The 27,120-nt window shown below is 43.9% G+C and overlaps 1 protein-coding gene and 1 long non-coding RNA gene across 40 annotated transcripts in view; one reads left to right on the top strand and one right to left on the bottom strand.

Moving 5' to 3' along the window:
* The window catches only part of Dlgap1 (DLG associated protein 1), an 870,386-nt gene that overhangs the window by 222,895 nt on the left and 620,371 nt on the right, over positions 1-27,120 (bottom strand). For 29 of the 34 annotated variants that reach the window (XM_087567550.1, XM_087567553.1, XM_087567556.1 and 26 more), the window contains 1 exon segment: positions 16,603-16,817. In XM_087567550.1, coding sequence (XP_087423676.1) covers positions 16,603-16,817 — 215 coding nt within the window. 34 annotated transcript variants of the gene reach the window in all.
* LOC120094814 (uncharacterized) overlaps positions 20,340-27,120 on the top strand; it is a 216,293-nt gene continuing 209,512 nt past the window's right edge. For 2 of the 6 annotated variants that reach the window (XR_015629901.1, XR_015629898.1), the window contains exon 1: positions 20,384-20,732. This is a non-coding gene — a long non-coding RNA (uncharacterized LOC120094814). Of the gene's footprint in view, positions 20,733-27,120 lie in introns of all 6 variants that reach the window. The other 4 variants (XR_015629899.1, XR_015629902.1, XR_015629903.1 and 1 more) reach the window with 4 other exon arrangements.

The following is a 27,120-nucleotide window of genomic DNA, read 5'->3' as shown; positions in this document are numbered from 1 at the left end:
CCAAAGCAAACCATCTAACCACTAAAATCCCAGAAATCGTGAGCCCACACATGCGTTCTCTTCTTATGCTGTGTATATCTGGTACTTTGTCACCGTGCTGAAAAGCTGATTGTTAGTTGATTTTGATTGTCTACTTGACTGGATCAATAAACACTTAGCGCATCAGTGAATGGAGCCTCTACGCAGAATTATTGGGAGTGATCAGGAGACTGAAGTAGGTGATATGATAGAAACACACATGCATGTGTATGAAAATGTAATAATGAAACCCATTATTACACATAATCAATATATACTAATAAAACACTAGAAACTTTATCTGGGTGTGTGTCTCAGGTGGTATTTCCTTAGTCAATGAAATCATGAGAGATTTGACTTGATGGGTGGATTCATTCACTGATAGTCAGATTCATAATCTGATAGCATTACTGGGAGGTCATAATCTGATGGCATTACTGGGAGGTCATAATCTGATGGCATTACTGGGAGGTCATAATCTGATGGCATTACTGGGAGGTCATAATCTGATGGCATTACTGGGAGGTCATAATCTGATGGCATTACTGGGAGGTCATAATCTGATGGCATTACTGGGAGGTGAGAAAGGAAGAGACTGGAGGTCTAGCTATAAGAAGTATATCTCTGAGCCTGTACTTTGGTGCTATATCTTGTCCTGTCCCTTTCTATATTTGGCCAGCCTCTCTGATTTCTGCCCAGCATGAGCCCAACGTCTTCTTCTTTTTGCTTATGTGGGGCATTCAGTCCCAACATCAAGAACATAATGAATACACTGACTAACGGTTAGCTGTGCTCATTTCCAGCTTACCTCCATCTTAAACTCGAACACACTTTGCTTACAAATTTTTAAAATTACATTTATTTATTTACTTACTGCCATGGTTTGAATATGCTTGGCCCAGGGCGTGGCACTATTTGGAGGTGTGGCCCTGTTAGAGTAGGAATGGCCCTGTTGGAGTGGGTGTGTCACTATGTGTGTGGGCTTTAAGACCCTCATCCTAGCTTCCTGGAAGCCAGTATTCTGCTAGGAACCTTCAGATGAAGATGTAGAACTCTCAGCTCCTCCTGCACCATGTCTGCCTGGATGCTGCCATGTTCCTGCCTTGATGACAATGGACTGAACCTCTGAACCTGTAAGCCATCCCCAATTAAATGTCCTTATGAGAGATGCCTTGGTCATGGTGCCTGTTCACAGCAGTAACACTCTAACTAAGACACTTATTTGTGTATGTGCCACTTATGTAGATATATGCCACATATCTACATATATGTAGATCTCAGAGAACAGATTGGGAGAGTAGGTTCTGCCTTCCATTTTATGTGCCTTGGGGACTGAACTCAGGTTCTCAAGCTTGATAAGTAACTTTATCCATTAAGCCATAACAGAACCTTCCTTTACTAAGTAAGGCCAATCAGTGTTCTCAATTAGCTTTTTAATCTAAGTCTCTGAAGAGATAGGTTCCAGGATAAGCCAAATCTTAGAGCAAGAACTTCTGAAGTCTGGCCCAGGATGACTCAGGTATGGGCGACTTCATACACAATTAGTAACCTAGATGCTAAGAGCTGTCAGCCATGCTTTTTCTGAGAAAGAGAAGTTATCCAAGGAACTGAAGAAGGTTGTAGGCTGAAAGTCGAGAATAATGTCCAGATGGTGCAGGCAGTCCCCAGATTGCTCAGGGGAAAAGTCCATGAGTCACTGAGAGGAAGAGAGAGAGAAATCAAGGGAGCTGGACCTTAAGACACAGGGCAGAGCTAGGAACTGGCTGATGAGGAGAAAACCAGTGTATCTTTTTGATAAAGTCAACTCAACTTTCCTTTTGAGAACACTGAGATCAAACAAGATGCACTGAGAACTCTGAATAGACTGTTATTTGCAACTATTAATCTTGAAAAGAGAGCCACAGAGGAGAGGGGAAATAGTACTATTTATCGGCACAAAGGAGCAGATGCCTCTATCCTTCTTGGCTTAGGTGGGTTCCCAAACAAGTTTTAAAAGCACTGAGAAGTGGGTGTGGACATTGAAGAAGATCCCCTTTCCAATTCTAAAAGGGCTCATTAATCAGAAACTTCGGGATTCCCCAGATAAACTAAAGGAAACATGCCAGCGTTCAAAGTGGATGGCAGTACTAGGGATGGCTCTGTAGATATTTTTAACACGATAATGCATACCTGACAGACTGAGCTCCCAACCTCCAGGTGGGCTGGCGGTGCTAAGCAGAGCTGAGAGGAAACAGCTTTCCAGAACCACAGATTCTGAAGCATGGGGTGGCTGATGAATCTGGGAGATTACAGGTACACCCAAAGGACTCCTGGGAGAGGCTGGATGGTGGTTCACCCCAAGAACTGCAGGTTGATGGCTCTGTGGGAAGCTCTTGTTCAACCTACATTAGACATGCAGGGGTGGAGGCAGCTTAGGGAGCACACATTCAGCATCTGTTTGGGTCCTGCGCCCAAAGGCTGCACATTACTTGCCTTCTACACGAGGGAGAAATAATTTATGGTAGAAAAGGGCACAAGGCTAATTACCTTCACAAATATCCACTCTGAGAGGTCTCAGGGAGAAGAGATATTGACTGTGGGAAAGTGTTTAAGTTTGAGAGGGAAGTTTAGAGGGATGGAAATGTTCATCCGGTCCACTCTTTGTTATTCTAAGGATCTGCAGACCGCACTATGGGATAGTGGCACTTAACAAGGAGGGCGATGATGGCAGCTAAGCTGTAGAGAGCATCTCCCATGTGCTAAGTGGTTCGCACGCACCACCTTGAATCTCCACAATTACTAATCTTATCCCTGTATCACGGACGAGGAAGCTGAGGCATAGAATAGTCAAATAACTTTCTTCGTGAGACTTGAAGTGGCAGAGCTAAGTGTCTGAACGGAGATATCTAGTCCTAGAGTCTGGGCTGTGTGCTTGGGTGTTTTATGGGAGGAACGAGGGACAGCGATGGCAGGAAAGAGCATAAAGAAGACCTCCAGGTGTGGTGACTACTGCTCACCAAACAGACCCAGTGCTCAGTTTTCTAGGCTTCCTGTAGTACAACTCTTTCCTGCCTCTCTGAAATGAGGCGTGGCTGTGTAGCATGCTTTAGCAGTTGAGTCCAAGCCACGTCTCACTTCTAGGAAACAGCTCAATTCACTGCACTCCCTTTGTTACTTAGTAACCGTGGAAGCAGGTGCTAAGGTGGAGCTGCTGCCATTCTGAGTGGCAATAAGCATGGCGTCCTGTCCCCTCCTACCCACTGGCATGCAGAGCTTGAATTCAACTGAGGAACCTGGGAATTGATTATCAGCAGAGCATAGCGTAACCTGTCTTTGCTGAGGCATAAGCTGGAATCAGAAATAAGGTGTTCCTATAACAAGAATGAAAAAAAAAAAAACAAACAAAACCCAATACTCAAGGTGTATGCCTGTGGTTTCAGGACTTGTTGGTCATCAGCAAATACTTGTCATTAGAGGCTGGAGAAAGTGTTCATTAATGCTCCCCAGTATAAGTGAATCATTTTGCAAACTGTTTTGTATAACCCGGAGGAGAGATGATGTAAGGGACGGGTTCGTGACATAGTGTTAATAACATCTTGGTTGCTGTTGGCAACATCTGACAAGCAATTTCATGTTAGGAAGGAAATCAATTCAGACAAAAGGGGGTCATTCTTTCAAGTAGCAGAGAGAGAATTAAATGGGCTACACATTTGAGAGCTAGCGGGACCGGAAGAAGGAACTGGTTTTAAACTAACTTGTAGGAGGTAAAACAAACGCTGAGAAACTTTGCTGCTGAAGGAATGTGAAACTCACCTCTTCTGGCAAAGTTCCATCCAAGGACTCACCCACCCTTCCCCACTGCTTAATGCCCCCCTGAAAGACTCAGAGAAATTAAGTTGACTCAATGACTGACCGAGAGTCTCTAAGATGGGAGGCTTGTGGTTTGATGGTTTGTAGAGCTGTTTGATGGTGTTTGAATTTATGTCCTAGAACAGGGTAGGTTGCCTAGTTCCTTGAAGTCCTTTTGCCAATGGAGCGGAAAGGCACATAGCCTTCTCCACTTCTACCTGTAAATTCTAAGGCCTTCTGCTCATGATTTGCTTTGGTGAGCCTGAGAGAATTTGTGCTGCGGCGTATCCACACGTGGTCCAGAGGTAACTGTGGTGAGCAGAGTTTCCCAAAGACCCCAGGTGAACATGTCGTGGGTGCAGGGAATCGCCTGCAGCTGTTTGGAGTTTCTGGTTTCAAGGCTCTCTTAAGCCACCCACCTGAATCTAGTTTATCTTGTCTAGCACAGGGGTCTAAAGCTTAAAATATGGAGTCCAGAATAGTCAAGATCTCCATATGACTGAAGCCTAGGAACTGTGTAGAGGGATAGAAGAAAAGAGCTCAAATGAGAGTGGATGTTATGTTTTAGAATGCTTCCTTGAGGACTTTGTTCATCGGCAAAGTAAGATTCTGAGATTTCAGTAGCCTTGTTAAGAGTCTTTGGAAAGAGCTGGAAGAGAGAAGCTCCTTGTAGCAAGACAAATGGGTTCAGTGGCGTCCTTCAAGTGGGAAATGCTGAAGCCATAAAGCTCAAAGACATTAGTTAGGAGTGAGACCCACAGTGCTTTGCCGCTGTGCTTTGGACAGTGGCAATTCCATCAATAGAAAGAAGGGACCTAAGAAGAGATGATGTATTTAGGGAGTTGAAATGTCATCTCCTTGCAAGCTCAGTTTGAAAATGTAGGATTCAAGCTCACAGTAGGAGGACAGCACTGACCCTGTGCTCCTGTACTATCTCAGGCTCCCCAGGCTGGAAAAATCTTATGTAGATGTTTTGTTTATCACACTTGAGACTCCAAGCAGGATTAGCAGAATCTCTCAGGGAAGCACAACACAGGGTATTATTTACAAGGTTGTTCAGGAAGGCTTCTCTAAGAGTTGACTTGAGTGCTCTTCCTTGTAAGCAACCTGAACTCTGGGCTGCAGTGGTGATTTTCTCCTGTTTGCTACATGGGAATATGGATGGTATTGTTCCTTCATATTTACCCTCTGTTACTATACATTTATGTAAACTTTCCTACAACAAGGGCTAGAGGCTGATTCCCATTCAGAAGGCTGGGTTTCCTATTGAAGAAGCATTTTTTTTTTTTACATTTTATTTTTTTTTATTAACTTGAGTATTTCTTATATACATTTCGAGTGTTATTCCCTTTCCCGGTATCCGGGCAAACATCCCCCTCCCCCCTCCCCTTCCTTATGGGTGTTCCCCTCCCAACCCTCCCCCCATTGCTGCCCTCCCCCCACCAGTCTAGTTCACTGGGGGTTCAGTCTTAGCAGGACCCAGGGCTTCCCCTTCCACTGGTGCTCTTACTAGGATATTCATTGCTACCTATGAGGTCAGAGTCCAGGGTCAGTCCATGTATAGTCTTTAGGTAGTGGCTTAGTCCCTGGAAGCTCTGGTTGCTTGGCATTGTTGTACATATAGGGTCTCGAGCCCCTTCAAGCTCTTCCAGTTCTTTCTCTGATTCCTTCAACGGGGGACCTATTCTCAGTTCAGTGGTTTGCTGCTGGCATTCGCCTCTGTATTTGCTGTATTCTGGCTGTGTCTCTCAGGAGCGATCTACATCCGGCTCCTGTCGGTCTGCACTTCTTTGCTTCATCCATCTTGTCTAATTGGGTGGCTGTATATGTATGGGCCACATGTGGGGCAGGCTCTGAATGGGTGTTCCTTCAGTCTCTGTTTTAATCTTTGCCTCTCTCTTCCCTGCCAAGGGTATTCTTGTTCCCCTTTCAAAGAAGGAGTGAAGCATTCACATTTTGATCATCCGTCTTGAGTTTCATTTGTTCTAGGCATCTAGGGTAATTCAAGCATTTGGGCTAATAGCCACTTATCAATGAGTGCATACCATGTATGTCTTTCTGTGATTGGGTTAGCTCACTCAGGATGATATTTTCCAGTTCCAACCATTTGCCTACGAATTTCATAAAGTCATTGTTTTTGATAGCTGAGTAATAGTCCATTGTGTAGATGTACCACATTTTCTGTATCCATTCCTCTGTTGAAGGGCATCTGGGTTCTTTCCAGCTTCTGGCTATTATAAATAAGGCTGCAATGAACATAGTGGAGCACGTGTCTTTTTTATATGTTGGGGCATCTTTTGGGTATATGCCCAAGAGAGGTATAGCTGGATCCTCAGGCAGTTCAATGTCCAATTTTCTGAGGATCCTCCAGACTGATTTCCAGAATGGTTGTACCAGTATGCAATCCCACCAACAATGGAGGAGTGTTCCTCTTTCTCCACATCCTCGCCAGCATCTGCTGTCCCCTGAGTTTTTGATCTTAGCCATTCTCACTGGTGTGAGGTGAAATCTCAGGGTTGTTTTGATTTGCATTTCCCTTATGACTAAAGATGTTGAACATTTCTTTAGGTGTTTCTCAGCCATTCGGCATTCCTCAGCTGTGAATTCTTTGTTTAGCTCTGAACCCCATTTTTTAATAGGGTTATTTGTCTCCCTGCGGTCTAACTTCTTGAGTTCTTTGTATATTTTGGATATAAGGCCTCTATCTGTTGTAGGATTGGTAAAGATCTTTTCCCAATCTGTTGGTTGCCGTTTTGTCCTAACCACAGTGTCCTTTGCCTTACAGAAGCTTTGCAGTTTTATGAGATCCCATTTGTCGATTCTTGATCTTAGAGCGTAAGCCATTGGTGTTTGGTTTAGGAAATTTTTTCCAGTGCCCATGTGTTCCAGATGCTTCCCTAGTTTTTCTTCTATTAGTTTGAGTGTGTCTGGTTTGATGTGGAGGTCCTTGATCCACTTGGACTTAAGCTTTGTACAGGGTGATAAGCACAGATCGATCTGCATTCTTCTACATGTTGACCTCCAGTTGAACCAGCACCATTTGCTGAAAATGCTATCTTTTTTCCATTGGATGGTTTTGGCTCCTTTGTCAAAAATCAAGTGACCATAGGTGTGTGGGTTCATTTCTGGGTCTTCAATTCTGTTCCATTGGTCTATCTGTCTGTCTCTGTACCAATACCATGCAGTTTTTATCACTATTGCTCTGTAATACTGCTTGAGTTCAGGGATAGTGATTCCCCCTGAAGTCCTTTTATTGTTGAGGATAGCTTTAGCTATCCTGGGTTTTTTGTTATTCCAGATGAATTTGCAAATTGTTCTGTCTAACTCTTTGAAGAATTGGATTGGTATTTTGATGGGGATTGCATTGAATCTGTAGATTGCTTTTGGTAAAATGGCCATTTTTACTATATTAATCCTGCCAATCCATGAGCATGGGAGATCTTTCCATCTTCTGAGGTCTTCTTCAATTTCCTTCTTCAGTGTCTTGAAGTTCTTATTGTACAGATCTTTTACTTGCTTTGTTAAAGTCACACCGAGGTACTTTATATTATTTGGGTCTATTATGAAGGGTGTCGTTTCCCTAATTTCTTTCTCGGCTTGTTTCTCTTTTGTATAGAGGAAGGCAACTGATTTATTTGAGTTAATTTTATACCCAGCCACTTTGCTGAAGTTGTTTATCAGCTTTAGTAGTTCTCTGGTGGAACTTTTGTGATCACTTAAATATACTATCATATCATCTGCAAATAGTGATATTTTGACTTCTTCTTTTCCGATCTGTATCCCCTTGACCTCCTTTTGTTGTCTAATTGCTCTGGCTAGAACTTCAAGAACTATATTGAATAAGTAGGGAGAGAGTGGGCAGCCTTGTCTAGTCCCTGATTTTAGTGGGATTGCTTCAAGTTTCTCTCCATTTAGTTTAATGTTAGCAACTGGTTTGCTGTTTGAAGAAGCATTTTGTCCTGTGTGATACCTTACTGTCTAGGACAGTGGTTGAAACCTTCCTAATGTTGCAATCCTTTAATACAGTTCATATTGTGGTAACCTCCAGCCATAAATTACTTTTGTTTCTACTTCATAACTGCTACTGTTATGGTTTGTAATGTAATCTGATATGCAACATCTGATATGTGATCTCTGTGAAAAGATCATTCAACCCCCAAAGTGGTCTCTAACCATAGGCTGAGTGCCACTGGTCTAGGAGGAGGAAGAGAAGGAGGAGGAGGAAAAGGAAGAGGAGGAGGAATAGGAAGAGAATGAGGAGGAGGAGGAGGAAGAGGTTTCTCAAAGGGTATACAAGAAAAGCAAAGCTAGTAAACTTGAACTATTCTGATTCAACAGTATACTTCTTATACAATAGCCTAAAAAGACAAAACAAACTGTCTGATACCAAAATTCCCTTTCCCATGCCAAGTAGATTGTTCCAACTAGAAAAAAATCTGAAACAAAAACATTGTTAAGATTCGATGTCTTTGTTCCCTGACAAACTATGTTCATGCATTACATCAGCCTCCAAGGGTATCTGGTACTGAGGACTAGATGAGGTCCTGAGGATGGGGGCCTCCATGGTGGTATCAGTGGCTTGAACAGAAGAGGAAGAGAGACTGTAGCTAGCATGCCTTGTCCTTCCCCATGGTGTCCTTGCCATATGCCTCTCAATGGCGGACCCAATCATGGTATGGTCCAATGAGAACCATGCTGTGCTGTGTGGTTACATCTCACACTTTCCATAATAGTGAGCCAAATAACTTCTAGTTTTGTTTAAAACCTTCCAATTTTCATAGTTACTCAGCCGGTGGTGCTCAGTTATAGCAGTAGAAGATGCACTAAGGCACACACCAACACTGATACCTCTTACCTCTGAATTTCGAGCTCCTTACTGTCCTTGTGTTAATCTTCTGTATTTGTGTGTGCACACACACATATGAGAGATCTGGAATATCAGATTTTAGTAACATACTTAGTACATGTATTGAAACCAAAGTATAACATAAATGATTTAAACATTAAAGGTATTGGATCTACGTTTATGGCATGGGTCAGTGAGTAAACTTCATGGACACAGTGTTCTAGGGGTTTAGTCTTTTGCTATGTATTGTAATGCTAAATATTGGTCTCCAAGGCCTGGTTGCCCACAGGGACAAGAGAATCCGCATGTCCAATTTGACCTTGTTCTTTAATTTTAGAACTATTGGATGAATAAAGATGCCAACAGCCTATAGTTGGGTAGAAGAAAGACAAGCTGGGGGTGGGAGGGTTGGCCCCAGACTTGGGGTTGGAGAGAGCAGGCCACCAGGGAGAAAGAGAGAGTAGAAGGTGGAGAGAGGGGTAGGTAAGTGAGTCACAAAAACAGCCAGGAGGGCTGGCTGTTTGGAGTTAAGAGCAGCCCAGACGGAGCATGGCAAGTTATTGATAAGGTGAAGACTGCATTCAAGGTGGTTATTGATAAGAAAGTGAACGTAACAGCTTAGAGGGTAGATATCCGCCCAGTTCTAGTGCATCTAAGGCTTGCTATAAATATAAAAGTTGTGTGTCTTTTATCTGGGAGCTGCATAAGCATACTTAGTCAGGATAGAAGCCCCCGACTGAGATTAAATATCCACTACAACACAGTCTGATTGTAATGGGGGTGCTCTTTTTACATGGTTACCTGTGCCTCAACATAGGGTGTAGGTATTGCATTGAAGGAATGCCAGCCAAGAGAGAGGCAAGGCCTGGAGATTTTAAGACTTTATAAGTAGATGCCTCCCTTGCTCACTGGAGAGTGGGGAGCATTCTTGACCAGCTCTGACCCTGGGAACATGGAGTTTTCACAGAGAACCCTATTCTGAGTCCCTTTTCTGTGCACATCTCTCTACTATCCTGATTCTGTTTACATAGCTAAGTATAGTCTGTCGAGGGTGCAAAGCCAGAATGCAGTTATATGAAGAAGGCTCAGGCACACAGTGGAAGGTGCAGGTACAAGTCAGGTACTTGTCCCAGCAAAGCTGAAGCCAGGCCTGGGAGGTCACCTATTTTTGCTCCTGACATCTGCCAGCTAACACCTCCTGTATTTCTGATTCTTTGGCCATTTGGTTCTCTCTTCCTTTACCCCAGGCCAAGCCTGAGGCAGAACGTTCTTAAATTCCTTCTTCCGAGGGCAGATGTCTTTTCCTTGTGCTTCTGCGTTAGAATTTACCTCAGTGAGCCTATGACATGAATGCAGTCTTCACCTTCACTATCTGTGTTGAGTGACTCTTTCCCCTGGGCTGCTTATACTCACTGGACTTCACTCCCCCTCCTGTAGACAGTTCACTGTGATTTTAGGGAAGCATTCACCCCACCCAACTCTATCTTTCCTTCACTCAGGCTCAGATCTTTACTTTTACTATACTTGAGAATTAACCTTGGACGAATCACTTAGTCTCAGCAAGACTTGGATTCCTCATCTGTAAAAGTATCTAAATCACATATCAACAGTTGTGGCCAAAATGAAAGCATGTGTGTAAAAACTTTTGCACAAGTATAAATATCTGGGCTGGGGAGGTGCCAGGGGTTAAGAATTCTTGCTGCTCTTCCAGAGGACATGAGTTCAGTTCCCAGCACCCACATCAGGTAACTGACGACCACCCTAACTCCAGAGCCAGGGGATCAGACACCCTGTTCTGGCCTCTGCTGGCATTTGCACGTATATAAGTATAATTTAAAAATCTTTAAAAAGATGTAAAATGTCTTCTCTGTGTTCTAATCTATTCATGCAAGCTCTCTGTAAAGAGCCTGGACACCTTTTCGCATCCATTAAACACACATTTGCTTCTCCTCTGTGACTGAGATCATTTCACAGCCATTCAATCTATGCAATTTTCCTTCTGAGATAGACTTTTAAAAGAGTAACCATATAGTAAGGTACAGGACAGGGTACAGACCACAGCATTCAACAGACTGATGCCATCTGAAGGTGGGCTTTCCTATCCTACATTTTGGAGCTTGGCTTGGTGATCAGAGACTGAAGCAGCAGGCAGTTGTCTGTACTAGCTACTTCTTCTGTTCAGTCAGCTTCGGTTTAAAAGAGCTCTGCCTACAAGCAAGCGATAATTTATTTATAAGAAAGAATGATGCTCCCATTTTTAACATTTCCCAACTTATTATTCTCGAATGTGAGAAGGGAGCTGGAAAGACTGGGGACAGTAAGAGAAGGTATTACTGTCGCAGGGGATATAAATTTACAACATTGTGTGTCTGGTTGTCTGATTCTGCCCTCCCTGTGATAGTATGGGGTGCTTGCTAGTTTATATCGCAATTATATTCTGGGGGAAGGTAGGAGAGGAATGGGAAAGAATTTGGGGAAAACAGAGAACAGAAGAGCAGAGTCATTTCGAGAGCGCAGGACAAAGATGGGCGATGTATATTGCTATGCTCTTAAATACGGCTCATGTATTTGGTTAAAAAAAATAGCAATGCTCCCATCTCTTCCACCCTCTTCCTTTTCTGGGAAGAGAAACAACATGAAGAACAGTCGGTGGGTAGGAGGGGCATGTGGAGCGTGTGAGGAACAATCAGGGACACAGCGCGTCTAGAAAGAAAAACGAAACTTCTGCAAAGACCAACAAGTTTTTATGCTCTTGATGTAGCCTCCACTTTAGAATTGATTCAACTTTAGGCATTTCTAAAAGCGATTTTACTTGTCCATACTGTTTCCTTTTGTCTTCAAATAGTGGATAACCATTCCCCCCACCCCCTTACACTTTATCTCTACATTTTCTTCATTAGTGTCAAGCAGTTCCTCAGGAATCTTTTCATGGAGATGAACAATGACATCCACAGACAACAGGGGTCAATGAGTCCAAGATAAGGGACTCTAATGTACGTCTATCAGTGCTGGGATCTTCTAATGCTGCCTGCTCATCTATCAGTGCTGCGATCTGCTAATGCTGCCTCCTCATCTATCAGTGCTGGGATCTTCTAATGCTGCCTGCTCATCTATCAATGCTGAGATCTGCTAATACTGGCTGCCACAGCCTAGGTGTGCAGCTCTAAGCTCAGCCTAGAGCTCTCATTCATGCTCAAAGTCTGACTTAAAGAGATGTTGAGCCATTAGCCAAAAGGAAAGAGCCACTTAATGTCTCACCATCATTGTCATCCCAATTGGTCTTGGAATCACCTTGGAGCCACACCTATGGGAATATCTGTAAGGATGTTGTGAGAGGAGTTCAAGGAGGGAAGCCACGTCCAGGGTGGTGTCATCTTATGGAATTGGCTCCTATTCTGAACAAAATGGAAATGGGGCCAGCTAAGCACAAACATCAGTAACGCTGCTTTATGGACTGTCCAGTTGAGAGGAATTCTAGCTGCTAGGAACTTGGCCATACCTCTGCATTGGGATGGACTGTACCCCCTCAAACTGTGAGCTAAAACCAGTTATTTCTCCCATGAGTTGCTTTTTGTCACCCATTTGGTCATGACATGAGAAGAGTAATTAATTTATCTTTTAAAAAGTGAAGAGTTAGGAAATAAATGAAGATGAAGAGGATAAGTCACCTGAAATATAGGATTGGACACAAGTCCCCTTGAGATCACAGGTTAGATGCTCTAAACTTCTGAGAGCTTGGCTGATCTCATTGTAAAGGCTGGGTCCTTCTCAATGATTTTAGGAGTTCCCGCCCCCAAGGGGGAATCAACATCATCGTTGTTGTTGTCGTCGTCGTTGTCATCATCATCATCATAATCATCATCATTTTTCTTGAGACAGGATCTCATGATGTAGCCTTGGCTGGCCTCAGACTCACTACAGAGACCAGACTGGCCTTGAACTCACCTTGATCTACCTGCTTCTGCCCCCTGGCTGTTGGAATTAAAGCCGTGTGCCACTGTACCCAACCCAACTTAGGAATGTTTTAAGTGGCAGTTCACCTAGAATCACTTTGGAACATTCTTTCTATGGTATGCTTGAGTGAAATAAAGTCAAGACTAGCTTGGGCCTGACTCTAACCAACCGTTGTAGCTGTCTATAGTCTAGTTTTAAAACAAACAAAATTATAAAGAACTGAAATAAAGACCAATGTTCTTCTCCAGAGCTAAACTGTGGGGATGTGCTCTGAAGAAACTCTGGCTCCCAAGCCTCTCCCTGGCCTGCCTGAAAATTTATTATTGAATATTCAGAAGTTCCTCTGAAAACATTGTAATTGTCTGGGGACCAAGGCCATTTCAGGTGCATTGTTAGCTGAGCACAGAAGACACCAGTGATGGGGTCAAGGGTCAGTATGGTGGAGAGGAAGAGGAGTAGGATGGAGACGGGCTTTGAGACAGGTGCTACTAAGGAGCTCCGCAAGCCCAAAGGTGGACTTCATTGCCAAGTCTTCTCATGATTCAGAATGTTCACCTGCCTTAGGCTTTGTGTGACGAAGACTCAGTCACTGACATTAAGTAGCTGACGCATAAACAAACTCTCTAGATGCTTTTGGAAAATAAGAAGAAAAACAATAGGAAAGGCTGTAGGAGTGATCTCTCTGCTTCTGTGAGAAGAGGGGAGTAGAAAGCCTCAGACAAAAATGTTGTCCCGGTCCCACTCGACTAATTTTAGTTATCTTGGCTCATGGCTATGACTCATCCCTAAAGCTCTGAATTGTTGAGGAGGAAGGAGGGAAAAAAATTGACTTAAATGTCAAAGAAGTAGGAACATAAATATAGTTTTCTTTTTTGGGGACTAGAATTCCAGGATCTGGGTATCTTTATCGCATGCTGGTTGAAAGCTTCCAACTTCTAGAAAAATCATGACTCTAGTCAAAACATCACCAAGGACTTAAGAGGATTGATTCCAAGTCATGACACTTTTGACTTTTAATTCCTCAACATGTTCAACTAGATGTCAGTCAATGATTTTATGTGACTAAGCATGATGGAGATGTAATGTGTAGATTGTGGTAATACTTAGGACCCATGAACCAGGACAGGGAGGAATTCATGCTGACAAACAGACTCAGGAATAATTCTGCAGAACGTCATGGTCACACAGGGAAGAAGTGGTTATACACTGCTCAGACATTTTCTGGCCTGCCGACGAACAGGGGTCAATACAGAGATGGCTTCATGAAACTCTGTCCCGAGTAATGAACAATGTTTTTTAATTTGTGGGTAAACTGGTTTTCATTTTGAGTTTCCAATAGTTCGGAGAATAGGAAGAGTCCTTGCCTACTCACATCCTATGTGAGCATTCTACTGAAGTAGAGCGTCCTCCTCCAGGAGTCTCTGACCTGTGGCTCACAGACTACGTGTGCCTCAGGTGAGTGTGGCTCCCAGTCAGAATCATAAACTTACCTAAAGTGTTATGGCTTTTTTTGGTGACTCAGTGACACGGTTCTCAAGCACAGACGTAGTAGATGACAGCATGTCACAATGTCACAAAGTTGACACATGTGAGCAGTGACTATCTTGTTGCCCCTTTCTGCTCTTAAAGCTTATATAGAATTAAAAAAAGTGGTTGTCTAGATATGGCCCAGGAAATTAGATATGGAGTATTATGCAGAAGGCAAAGGAAAATTAATTTCAAGGGATGTGTTTTTGGGAAGTGCTTCCAATGGAATGTCCCCAGTGCAAAACTGCGAACGTTGACTTCAGCCCCTGTCTGGTGCCAGCCTTTCCAGAGCTTTCCAAATGATCCTCACGGCCTTCTCCTGTCTCTTCACTTCATAACCGTGTACTGCTGTGAGCAATCATCGTATTCCATCACCTAAGACCCAGTGTGTCACTCAGCTGATGTGTCCAGCATGTCCAGCATCCTGACAGGATGCTCTGGGCATGTGTGTGTGTGCGGGGTGGCGGAGGATGCTAGAAGCTGCCCATCTTTACCTCTTCATTTCAGGTGAGCTTTAGAACTTGAAGGGTTTATGTCATGTCTTAACCTTTGTGTGCCTGCACTTGTCGATTTTGATACTGTGCTTGTGACAATTATCTACAAGATGTATTTTAAGCATATATATATGTGTGTGTGTGTGTGTGTGTGTGTGTTTAAGCCCTATTATATTATATTATATTATATTATATTATATATTAATTGCTTGTGTCTCTGGCTACACAACAGCTTGGCTCACTATTTTATAAAACCAGTCTGCTAGTTGATGTTTTTGAGCATTTTGCAGGTTTGTCAGCATTCAACAGAGATTTATCTTTTTACAACCGACTTTTATCCTATAGTCCAGGTTATAGGTCGAGTCATATCCCCCAAATAGATATGCTGCCAGTATTTATGAATGCTTACAGAAATAACAGGGTCTTGCAGACTTAATCAAGTTAACATGAGGCTAATGAAGGAGGTCCCCAAGCTACACTTGTTGTCATGAGAGTAATGAGCTAGCTCCATGCGATGTCGGTCAAGGGATGCCAAGTGTCGCTGGCTTCAACCAGAATCTGGGAAGACATGAGGAAGGGCCAACCTCTGCAGGTGTGGGCAGCTATGCAGCCCACACCTCTTACTTCCTGTGCGAGGAAGCAACGAATTGGCTATTTGTGTTAAGATTGGGAGGATATCCCTGAGATCAGCTAACACGCCAAGCAAACTGACAGAACAGGGGGATGGGAGGTGAGAGAATGGCTTCCCTTTGTGGGTTATGAAGCTAATATAAAATGTTAATCTTCAATTTAAAAGATTTCAGAACAATACCACATGGCCCCTTGAAAAGGATCCAAGAGCAGATTTTCCTGTCCAGTTCTTAATGACCTTGGCTATTTAAATGATTCTTGTAAATACCAGTCAGCTGCCTTTCAATGCACTTGATCAATAATAATCCGACTTGTATTTTTAACCTAATTACCTTGTCCTTTTATGTTTCATTTGCCTTTTAGTAGTTCACTCTCTAACCTAATGCAAACCCATAAATAGTATTAGTCACATTCATTTTATAAAGAGAGCACTTTAAAAGTACTAATTACCTAAAATATATCCTTTAGACCCAAATGGATCTATATTCCAAGATTCTGATTTACTCTCTCTCTAAAAATATATATATATATAGTAAAACCCAGGTCTGTTTGAAATAATCAGTGTCAGGGCTGGGTGTGGTAGCAATGCCTTTAATCCTAGCATTCAGAAGGCAGAGGCAGATGGATCTCAGGTCCAGCCTGGACTACATAGTTTCCATCAGGCCAGTCAGGGCAACATAGTGAGATCTTGTCTCAAAAAAAGAAAAAAGTGAGTTTTACTTGCTTTCTTTGGAGAAAAAAAGTTGTTTTTCTCCAAATTAGCACAACTGTAAACACTTATACTCACATTTCCCCCAAAATAAACAAACAAAAAATACCTTTAAGGTCTTACAAATTGTAACGTGAACGAATCCAAATTCAAACATGCATATTGAGAAGTATCACACACTACCCAGTTTCCCAGCATAACCTCATTCTATGAAATTCCCTGGTATAACCATTGCCTTCACATTATATAATTTTCTGAAAATCCAAGTCTTTGAAGGAAGAGTTCACTCCTATATTTAGTGGTTGAAGAAAAAAAAATGTTCCAAGATGGAATACCGGACCTTTTCTCTGACCAGAACCGCCCTCCCCCCCTTCTTTTCCCCCAAAAGCCATTCTGATTGCTTTTGGTCATGAAGAGTGTACCAGCTTTCCCCTGTCTTTGATGACACTGGCATTGACAAGTCAAACTCGATGCCCAAATCAACAGGCCATTCAGTCATTGCACTGGTGTGACTGTTTTCACTACATCCTGTCATCTGTCAGGTCCTTGGTGCTAACACCAGGGGCGGAGGGAAAGCCCGGCAGAGGGTTACTCACTTGAGGGTGGTGAGCTCTGTAAGGGATGGCTGTGTGGCCTTGAGATAGCTTTCTCTTCTTGCAGCCACCTTAGGAGATGGCTTGGGGCTCGTGTCCGAGTCCCCGCTGTCCTCATCCCCCATGGCTTTGATGTAGCTGCCACTGCGCATCCTCCGGCACGGGATCTCGTCGTCTTTCCCGCGAGGCGTGTACCCTGTCCATTCATCCTGGGGAACCTAGTCAGGTAGAGAACAGACAGTTTTAACTTTCCAGTGGAATTGAGCTTTTAAAAGTTTTTCTTCTCCTCCTCCTCTTTATATATATAAAACTAGGATTAGGCAATAGAGATAAATTATCTAATCCTTAGACATCATTTTTTTAAAATTAATGTTTTTACTGTAGCCATTTTGAAAACCATTTTAACGCATGCACATCCACGTTGCAATCCGGGACAAGCACGGAACAGCTGGAAGAATGTGACCCGCTGGCTCAACTTCTCAACTTTCTCGTGCTGTTACCACCTGAGGTAGGAGAACTCGATGGAGAAGAAGCCGATTGAATTTTACTCCGACCTCTCTCCATCGGTACCACAGAGTCAAGGGTGTTCTCTGACTCATCCTGCTTTCTCTAACTTCACATCTGTACCACCCCATGTCTGCTTTCTGTTCTCTCTGACTACCGCTCTGATCCAGCCCCATTGACTGTCCACTCATCCCTTCCTCCTGAGCTCTTAGAGCTCCTCCTGGGAGTTTTCTCAGCGATGTTTTCATAATAGCCAATCGTGTGTTTGCTGGTCCCTCTGGCATTGCCACACATCACACAAACACCACACCTACTGACAGTGTCTCCCTGTTTGGCATCCTGCTTGCTCTACCACTCGGGATAGCTACCAGTCACGTTTTCTGCCTCAAGTTTTGCTGGACCCTGCTCTATATTCCCCACTGTGGACTCCACACCGGACCATTTGAGGCGGTGCAGGGAGGGCATTACACATTCTGTTTTGCATTTGTTACATTGTGACACTCATTTCAATTCCTTTTTATCTACTTCAGCTTGGAGCCAACCTAACTCCTGTTTAGCTTCAGTCTTCTCCCACTGGTGAAAGAAACACGTACCCATCACTAGCTTGGTCCGTCAAGGAGTATAGAGAGTCCACAAAACATGGTTTAATCAAAGGAGACAAACCAGGCTGAGGCTGTTTGCACCACTGACATGCATACAACAGGGAGCAGTAGATAAACAAACATAGGAACACCTCTCAATCGACATGCTTACAGGTCAAAGGTGCCGTGCCACAATGGAATACTCACTAAAGAGACCCTAGGAGCATGGTCCTGTCAGCAATGGAAGTGGTTGAAGAGTCTTAACCTGGTCAGGTTTACAATGAGAAGGTAAAATGAATATATATATGTATATATATATATACACACACATATATATCCATGCATACATATATGCATACATACACATTCACACATATATATGTATGTATGCACGCATGCATGTATGTTTCATGTGTGTGTTAGGGTCTCATAGGCAGGCCAGTAACTCACCGGACCCAAGATGACTTGTAACTCAGTCTACTTGGCTTAGTCTATATTCTGGAATTAGAGGTGGTCATCACCACACCCAGTGGTAAAACATTGGCGCCGTATATTCTGGGATTAAATATTTAGACGCTGAGTAGATCCTGCTTGTGGAAAGCGATACAGCCTCTGGACAGTTCTACTGAAATCTGCTAAACAGTCTGGCCGCCACAACTTATTTTATTGGCGTGCCTCTGTGCTTTTATTTTCTGTTCTGCAATTTTTCAAGGAGAACCTGGCGCTCAGAGAGCTGAAGTCACTGGACAAAGGACATGAGAGGATCCCTTGTCCACACTCCAGGTGAAGCTGCTTGTCCAGGAGTTATTGGCCAATACAGGACAAACTACCTGGGATTTGTTGTTTCTTTTGACCATTTTTATCTGATTGTTTTGTTATTGTTGTTTGCTTGTCTTGATATTCCTTTTTCTATGTTTTATTTTTTGAGAGAGAAACACACAGAGAGAGAGAGAGAGAGAGAGAGAGAGAGAGAGAGAGAGGGAGGGAGGGAGAGAGAGAGAGAGAGAGAGAGAGCGCACTGAACTTGGTGGGTAGGGAGGAATCTGGAAGGAGTTGGGGAAGGAGAAATCTGATCAAAATATATTGTATAAAAAATTAAAAAAAGAGCAACACACTCATTGCATGTGAAGAAAAATCTTCAAGACATAGAAGATTGCTCCAGTTGAATTCAAAAATCAGAATACAATGGGTTCTCATGGGGGATAGTCTGAATTTGAAACCTAAATGAGTTGAGAAAATTGTCCATGATTACTCATATCCATATTAGCTACAGACCCCTAAGAATTATCCACTGTAGAAAGTGAAATTACACACTGCCTATCAGAAGCATTGTTTTTTCACCCTTAAATCACAGACTTCTTTGTGTAGTCAAAATGCCATCAACTGCTAGCAGCCCCTTTGCAGGGGTGAGGCCTTGAGAGCCTCTGCTCCATCCACACCAGGATGTCCACTGGCTTGATCTCGTGTAGGCATCCAGAGTTCGTGAGTGTGACAGCTTTACCGTGTCCAGAAGACACTGTTTATTTCTCAGGAGTCTTCCCCAAGCTCCAGTTCTTATAATCTTTCATTACCCTCTTTCTAGTTGTCCCCTGGGTCATGGGGGAAAGGATTACAAATACAGATGTCTCATTTAAGGCTGACAGTGCTACCGTCCTGATTCTCTACATCTGACCGGTTGTGAATCTCTGTGTCAGCTGCCACCTAATGTAAAAAGAAACTTCACTGAGGAAGACTGAGAGTTGAACCCTGAGGAAGAGGGGGCAGAAAGAGTGTAAGCCAGAGGGGGTGGAGGCCGCCGCGAAAACAAGGCCCTCTGAATCGACTGGGCAAAGGTCCTATGAGCTCACAGGGTCTTAAGCGGTGGTCTGCTGGGGTCTGCACCAGGTCCTCTGCACATAGGATGTGCAGAGCTCCCGAGTGTGTTAATGAGTGCGTCTCTGACTCTCATGCCTGCTCTAGGGGCTCTCTTCCTTCTGTTCATTTGCCTTGCCCAACTGGGATGCGATGGCTTTTGTTTTATCTTATATTTTATCTTGTTATGTTTTGGTGTTATCTCTTAGAAGATTATTCTTTTTTGTTTTAAATGTGAGACAGAAAGGGAGTGGATCCGGATGGGAGCGGATGTGGGGACTGGATGGGAGGAGTGGTGGGAGGGGAGACTGTAATCAGGATCTATTGTGTGAGCAAAGAATCTATTTTCAATAAAAGAGAAAGAAACCCATAACTTTCAGGTAGACAGTTTGATACTATGTACACTAAACAGAATAATAGTACTGGGTTCACTCCTGGAGACCGTGAATTCTCTACCCTGGGTTCTTGGCCACGTTTATAATACACGCATGCATTCCTTCCTTTGGAGTGGGCTTTACGTTTAAGCAGAGAGCTGATGGTTACCTCCACGGTATGCTTGCCACTACTGTACCAGTGGATTTGCCTCACTTGGCTCGTTATTGTGCTCACAGCTGGATAAGGTCTTTGATGTCTTTTCTCCTCAAGCAGCCAGACTAGCACTTTGTGGTACTATGCAAGTCAGGCAGCACGGAGGAAGCCTTGAGGTCGGTACTAGTGCCATTTCTGTGATCTTTCCCTCCAGCCAAAGCCTGTGGTATCTTCAGTAGAACAGTCTTCCTGCCACAACTTCCACATTCTTGTGCTGAGTTGTAGGAGTATAGCTGCTGTCTGACACACGGCCTGTCTTTGATCTACAGGGTTAAGGAGGGATGCTGTTTGCCCCTCATTTTACAACAGAGGGAACTCGGGCTATGGAAGGAGCCCCTGTGATGAAGAGCAACCTATCAGTAGGGCAGCTCCTGGGCCTTAGTACTGGCCAGTATTTGATGGACATTTTCTTCCTGGGCTGTGCTTTGCCACACCTTGGCGGTCCTTGACTGCATCACGGTTCACCGCATACACCGAGTTTGTCATTTGCCAGCCATGCTGTAGCAAGGTGGCCTTTTCACTTTCCCAAGCTAAAAGCCTCAGGACCGGCTCAGCTACAAAGGTTTCTCAGAAAGCTATCAACGGCGAGAACTGGCTTCCCTTCAGTTGGTAAGTGACTCACTGCCTAGTTTCAGATCCTCGTCACCAGTTCAGCAATTGCTAAAAGTTAACAAGAAGCTGAGGTCACTGGCGACCGGTCTGTCACCTGCTGTTTCTCAACGCTGAGTTCCTAAGTGTTGCCTTCTGGAATACATTAGAGATGGATGACAAACTGATTGGCTAACGGGCCAGTTTCTGTTGGGGTGCTTTGCAAACTTAGCTCAAGGCAGAAACCTGGGTTTCAGGAAAAACAGTCTGTGACTGTTGCTAGGGGAACAGGCTGAGAAGTATTTAATCCGTAGGCCTTTCAATTAATCATTCTTTTCAAATGATAGCGGTGAAAGAATTGTACCAATGCGACTTCCATTAGTGTGCAGCATAAATATTAATACATAATTCATCAACCTAAAGGCAGCATAGAGCATGATTTCATGTAAAAATAACAAAGGAGTTAGTTCTAAAAAAATATAGATGTACGAAATGTAGACTCCGGAGAAGAAAAACACATTGCTGAACTGTTAGTGCTAGGACCAGTGAAATTGGTTTCAGTGAGCATGCATGGGTGTTTGTGTGTTAACACTTTAGAGTAAAAGGTAAATGTCTTGGAGGTCCATAGCTCTGGGAGGAAGCAGACTGTCTTGTAGAGTTCAAAGAGTGCGGTGTTACTCTCCTTTGGTCAGAAAGAGGGGACAGTTATGAGGTGACGGCTCCTGTGCTAGCCTGGATTTCCCTTTCCACTATTAGGTTGGATTTCCATCCCCCTACTCCCCGTCCCCGAGAAGGCACAGTCCTGTGCACATTTGCAGACTTTGAGGCCAATGTGATGAGTCTGTTTCTTCATTTACTTTCCAGATGTTGTCTCTGGCTGGGAGTAGCTGATGCTTCAGGTTTTGGTGATTAAACTCTAACACCACTGAGCATCCTGCCCTGTGCTGACTGATGCCTGTGTGTGTGTGTGTGTGTGTGTGTGTGTGTGTGTGTGTGTGTGTGTGTGTCTTAGACGGGCTTTTAGACTGGTTGTACTGTGTCCTAATTCGCTTGTGGCTACAGCCTAGCACAGCAAACAGCCTCCAGACTGAGAGAGAGGGGGCTATAGGATCCTAGGAGGCTCTTGCGGCTCTCTCTTTGCACTGTACCCTCCCTTTTGCTTTCTGCTGCTTACATCAAAAGGCTGTGAGTGCCTCCTTTATGGCTCCCCACCTGACTGCTGAGAAAAAGATTTAGGGACTTCTGAAGAGAAGGTTGACCCTGCCCACTGTCTGAGAAAGGCTATGTTGTTACTGTCAGTGGCAGTGGAAGGTCCTGGCCAAAGAAGGAGCAGAAGGGATAGAGCCCTTGGTAGCAGGACAGCAGGTGCTTCTGCATGTTTGTACCATCCCAGGAGGCACCTGGGCCCAACAAACACTGAAGAAGGGGCACACAAAAGCAGTCTACAGGTCAAGCTTGACAATAGCGATGGGTCACAAGGAAAGATTATATGCTGTTAAATGCATTGAAGCATGCACACTCTAATGGAGAACAACCTTATTGTTGTTGTTATTATTATTACTTTTTTTTTTGTCAGGGTCTCATTACTCAGTTCAGTTTAGCCAGAAGCACGCTATGTAGCCCAGGTGTCTTCCAACTGGCAACCCTCAGGTTTTAGCCTTCCCTTACAGTGCAGTAATTGCAGGAATGTGTCACCAGGCCCATCGGAGGGTTTTCATAAAATGAGGAGTTATGAGAATTTCCTATCTGAAGCCCGTAACTGAATCCACAGGCCATGGTTGAGAGGTTGAAGGACCCATCACCGACCAACAGTGACTGTATAGATGTTGCCAACCTCCGCCCACACGTGGATGCTCTTGTACACGGAAATGGCATCGTACAGTCTGTCCAGCCATAGAACAGGGGGAAGAGTGAGAAGCCAACCACCTAACGGGATACGCCACTATTTCCTAAGGTTTCCTGCCTGCTGCCCTTATACTGTTTCTGCTGCACACCTCCTTTGGCTGTTTACATGCTGATGGCACACGATTCGAACTTACAGACAGCTGGAAGAGATTGTTCAGAGATATGAAGAGAAATAAACGAACAAGATGATGTAAAGAAAGCACGAAGGTTGTAGGGGAATCAGATGAGTCAACGTGACAGGGTGGGTGGAGGGGGCTGGCCTTCACTTGTTTCTCTCTTGTCTGGAAGGGGTGACATCCAAGAACCATAGCAGCTGGCCTCGGAAAGACCGGGGTCCTGCCAGCATGAAGTCTACAGCAAAAGAGTAAACTTGAGCAGTTGAAGCCTAGTCAGAAAAGTGTCAACCTGAGGAGAGAGCACTGAGCAGAGGAGACACCAGTGGGCAGGGCCAGGCCACATCCGCCACACCTCGGATTTTCCTCCAAAGAGGAACTCAGGCTCCCCAAGGCTCCCTTTAACCACCACAGCCAGAGTTAGTTTCTTTTGGTGAAATCCACAAATCTGATCTGTTTACTTCAAGGTTTGCCAGCCATAGCTTGGGAACTAATACAGATTACCGAGTGCTTTCGTAAAGAGAGCTCTGTGGGAACACAGCCACGGTCAGTTATTACGTCCTGCCCGTGGCTGGTTCTGAGTCATCAGAACAAGACTGGGTGGTACTGAGAGAAATAGCAACGTCCACAGAGGGGCAAAACCTGTCCACTCTCATTCTTTGATATAGCAGGCACAAAACGTAATTGAGTGTGTGCAATAGACGTATAAAGGCAGAAGAGACTGTCAGCCGGCACCAGCGGTTCTGAGCCGCAGATCGATGACAGGAAGTATTCCTAGCTGTTTGTCCTGGGCCTTGGTCCTGTTCAGGTGGAGGACAGACAGACTTTCCTGGCTTCCCAATGACCCTGCAAGAATGTCTGTTGGGGTTTAGACACCCTAGGGTAGAACCACAGCAGGCACAATGCATAATTCATTAGTTTCTACATAAACACGATTGCCAGCATGAACTTTCACTTACTACATGTGTAACTATATAACCACATCTTCGCTTCAGTCTTTCCTTCTGTAAAGTGGGAGCGGTAACAGCTATCTAAGGAGTTCATGAACTTGAGAGCCTTATGAAGGTGAGCATGAAAGGTTGGAAACACAGCTCTATTTTAAGTGTAGCCAGCCATAAATATCTTGGCGATGGCAAAGTGACAGCCTTTCAGGATGATATACTTCTGTGCATTAAATATCCTAGTACAGGGGTATACATGTGACAGACTATGTAAACAACCATATGCAGAAACGTAAGCATTTCTTCTATGCTAAAAACAGTACTTCTAGATTGGCCATGGGGATCAAAAGGTGCTAATCTATCCATCTTCTACGTCCTTTGGAAGTCGATTGCCTTTTGAGGCGTATATTCTCCACCCTTAGGTTTCCCCGAATGAAGTTAAGGAGCACCACACGGGTTCGGTGTGATCAAAGAATGGGTACTTGGAATTTTTTCTCATCTGGAACCTTGGAAGACTTTAAGTCAAAATCACCACTTGCATCTGGACATCTCCAAGTTCGATGTCTTGAGCCTTTATCATGCTCAGTAACAAAACCCTCTGCTTGGAATAGACAGGTGTTTATCATTCCTTACTCTCCTAAGCAGAGATACCTTCTTTTACTGAATGTGAGATGCCAGTGCAGACCTCCTGACACCAAGGAGAAAGAAGTGCCATCAATGAACTCTGCCACTCTAGATTATATGCTGCATCTCAGAAATGATAACTAGGTGGGGAATATGGGTCTTAGGATTAACCGACAACTCCTTAAAATGTATATGAAGGAAACAAGAAATGATAGAGCTTAATTCTAACATTCAGTCATTTGAATTCATTCATTTGTTGTGTGTTTGCGAAAGCCACACCTATATGGTCATAGGATGTCTATGATTCTGATGGCTAATTTGAATGATAGTAGGAGTTATTTTTTAACTTTTTATTATAATAATTTGTGTCAAATAAAGAGACTGGGCACAGAGGGTTAATAGCTAGTGTTGCAGAGCCCCATGTTCAAGCTGGGCTCCACTGGTCAGGGTTCAGGAGTAATTTTCCTTCTATTATTTATGAAAAATTTTTGACACGCACTTGTTACTTTGTGATAGCCTGCAGAGTACATATTTTAGATATGAAAATCCAACTTCATACAGGTTTAAGATCAGCCTACAGGAAAAGCAAATTAATACACAAACCACAGTTTACATGACTTGGAATAAAGATCATGAGAACTACAATTTCTGACTTAGGAAGGCATGCTTGTAAGAGGCCCTGGCAAAGCTAAGAGCTCGAAGCTTTGCTCCGGCTGGCTGCAGGTCCTGAGATGTATCTGTGAGAAAGACAAGTCAGTCATTCAGTGCCCATGATGGTCCAATGGCTGAGAGATGAAGCCATGTGCACATCCTTGAGAGTGGAGTCTCTCAGGATGGGAAGTTGGATGGTGAGGTTTGGAGTAATGAAAATGTGTGAGACTTGGGTAAATCTGAGAGCCACAAAAGGAATGGAGACACTTAGAAAGCCTGGACAGCTGAAGGAGTGCATGTCCCGAGAACCCACGGGGCAGGCTGCCACGCTTTTTTGGGGAGCCGTGGAATGGCGGTTGCGGGGCTCATCAGGCAGAGTCTGTTTCATCAGGGCCAGAGAGGCTGGAGAGGTAATGGGTGTTTTGGTGATCAGGTAGAATACAGACAACAAAACAACAAGAAGCAGGGATTACTGTGAAGCCATTGAGGCTTATGACCACTTAGCCTCTGTGATGAGAATATTTAAATGACAGTAGTCAGGTAAGTGGTGTTTGGCTTTGGCTGACAGGGCAACAGAACTAGCCCTTCTGGGCCTTACGAACGAAGGTTAATTGCAGGACAAGAACATGTGCTTATGAAAGGAGAGAGGGGGATCTGATATCTATAGAGAAAAAAAAATCTAATAATTATGGACTAATCTCCAAGGGTCAGGAGCAGCAGCATCTGGTAAAACAGCCATTGCCGTTTCTGTTTTGCCCTTGCAAAGCCGAGACTCAGAAGAGGCGAGATGACCTTCCAAGGTCATTATAAGGAACAAAAGGTTTGCTGTCTGACACCAAAGCTTTTAACAGCATCACCCAGTCTCTGATGAATCCATGATGATTGGGTGATGAACAAACAGGCTACAAAAGAGGAAATGAAAAGTGACAGTGACGTGCATGCTCCCGTCTCACTGCACTTAAAAATGAAAGTATAACCATTAAAATAATTATAAATATTATCTTGTCACTAATTCTCCAGCTTTGGTAAAAGAGTAAGTGTTTAAAATAAGCAGGGAGTGACATGGTATTAGTTCTGTGACTCTGTTACCAGTGTTCTCTGCTTTATGGTTTAAACAAAAGTGGTCCGGTGTGTGTGTGTATGTGTGTGTGTATGTGTGTGTGTGTGTGTGTGTGTGTATGTGTGTATGTGTGTGTGTGTATGTGTGTGTGTGTGGTGTGTGTGTATGTGTGTATGTGTGTGTGTATGTGTGTGTGGTGTGTGTGTGTGTGGTGTGTGTGTGTGTATGTGTGTGTGTATGTGTGTATGTGTGTGTGGTGTGTGTGTGGTGTGTGTGTGTATGTGTGTGTGTATGTGTGTGTGTGTGGTGTGTGTGTATATGTGTGTGTGTATGTGTGTGTATGTGTGTGTGTATGTGTGTGTGTGGTGTGTGTGTTTATGTGTGTGTGTGTGGTGTGTGTGGTGTGTGTGTGTGTGTATGTGTATGTGTGTATGTGTGTGTGTGGTGTGTGTGTATGTGTGTATGTGTGTGTGTGTATGTGTGTGTGTGGTGTGTGTGTATGTGTGTGTGTGTGGTGTGTGTGTATGTGTGTGTATGTGTGTATGTATGTGTGTATGTGTGTGTGTATGTGTGTATGTGTGTGTGTGTGGTGTGTGTGTATGTGTGTGTGTATGTGTGTGTGTGGTGTGTGTGTGTGGTGTGTGTGTATGTGTGTGTGTGGTGTGTGTGTATGTGTGTGTGTGTGTGTAAGTGTGCTTAGGGGGTCAGGAAACTTTCAGGACAGTCACACTGGTAACAGTGACTCTGGAGGCCTCCCAAACGTGAGTTAGCATTGTTAGGAAGGCTTAGCTCTGGAGAGCAAGCTCCTGCCACCAGCTGCCCGCAGAGATGGCTGCAGTACTACGTATTCGGGCCTTCTAAGCACTTTTAGTGGCTCTCAGATTCCCTACTCACTCTGCTGCTTCTTCGCATCTTCTTTGTGGCTGGGAGAACTGCTTTCCTGCTCCACACAGCTTTCACCTTGACAAATACGACTTGGCTTAAGCGCCCCTGTATCCTTTTTAGCTTGCTCTTCTCATAGCAAAAAGCAGCGGAAGAAAAAAGAGAGCAGGAATAGGAAAATTACAATGACAAGGTATGCAGATCCTCAAGCTCCTTCTCTAAGACTGTTCCTA

This window comes from Rattus norvegicus, chromosome 9 (genome assembly GCF_021556685.1).
Source record: "Rattus norvegicus strain SHRSP/BbbUtx chromosome 9, alternate assembly SHRSP_T2T, whole genome shotgun sequence".
NCBI lineage: Eukaryota > Metazoa > Chordata > Mammalia > Rodentia > Muridae > Rattus > Rattus norvegicus.
This window is presented reverse-complemented; position numbering and strand designations above follow the sequence as displayed.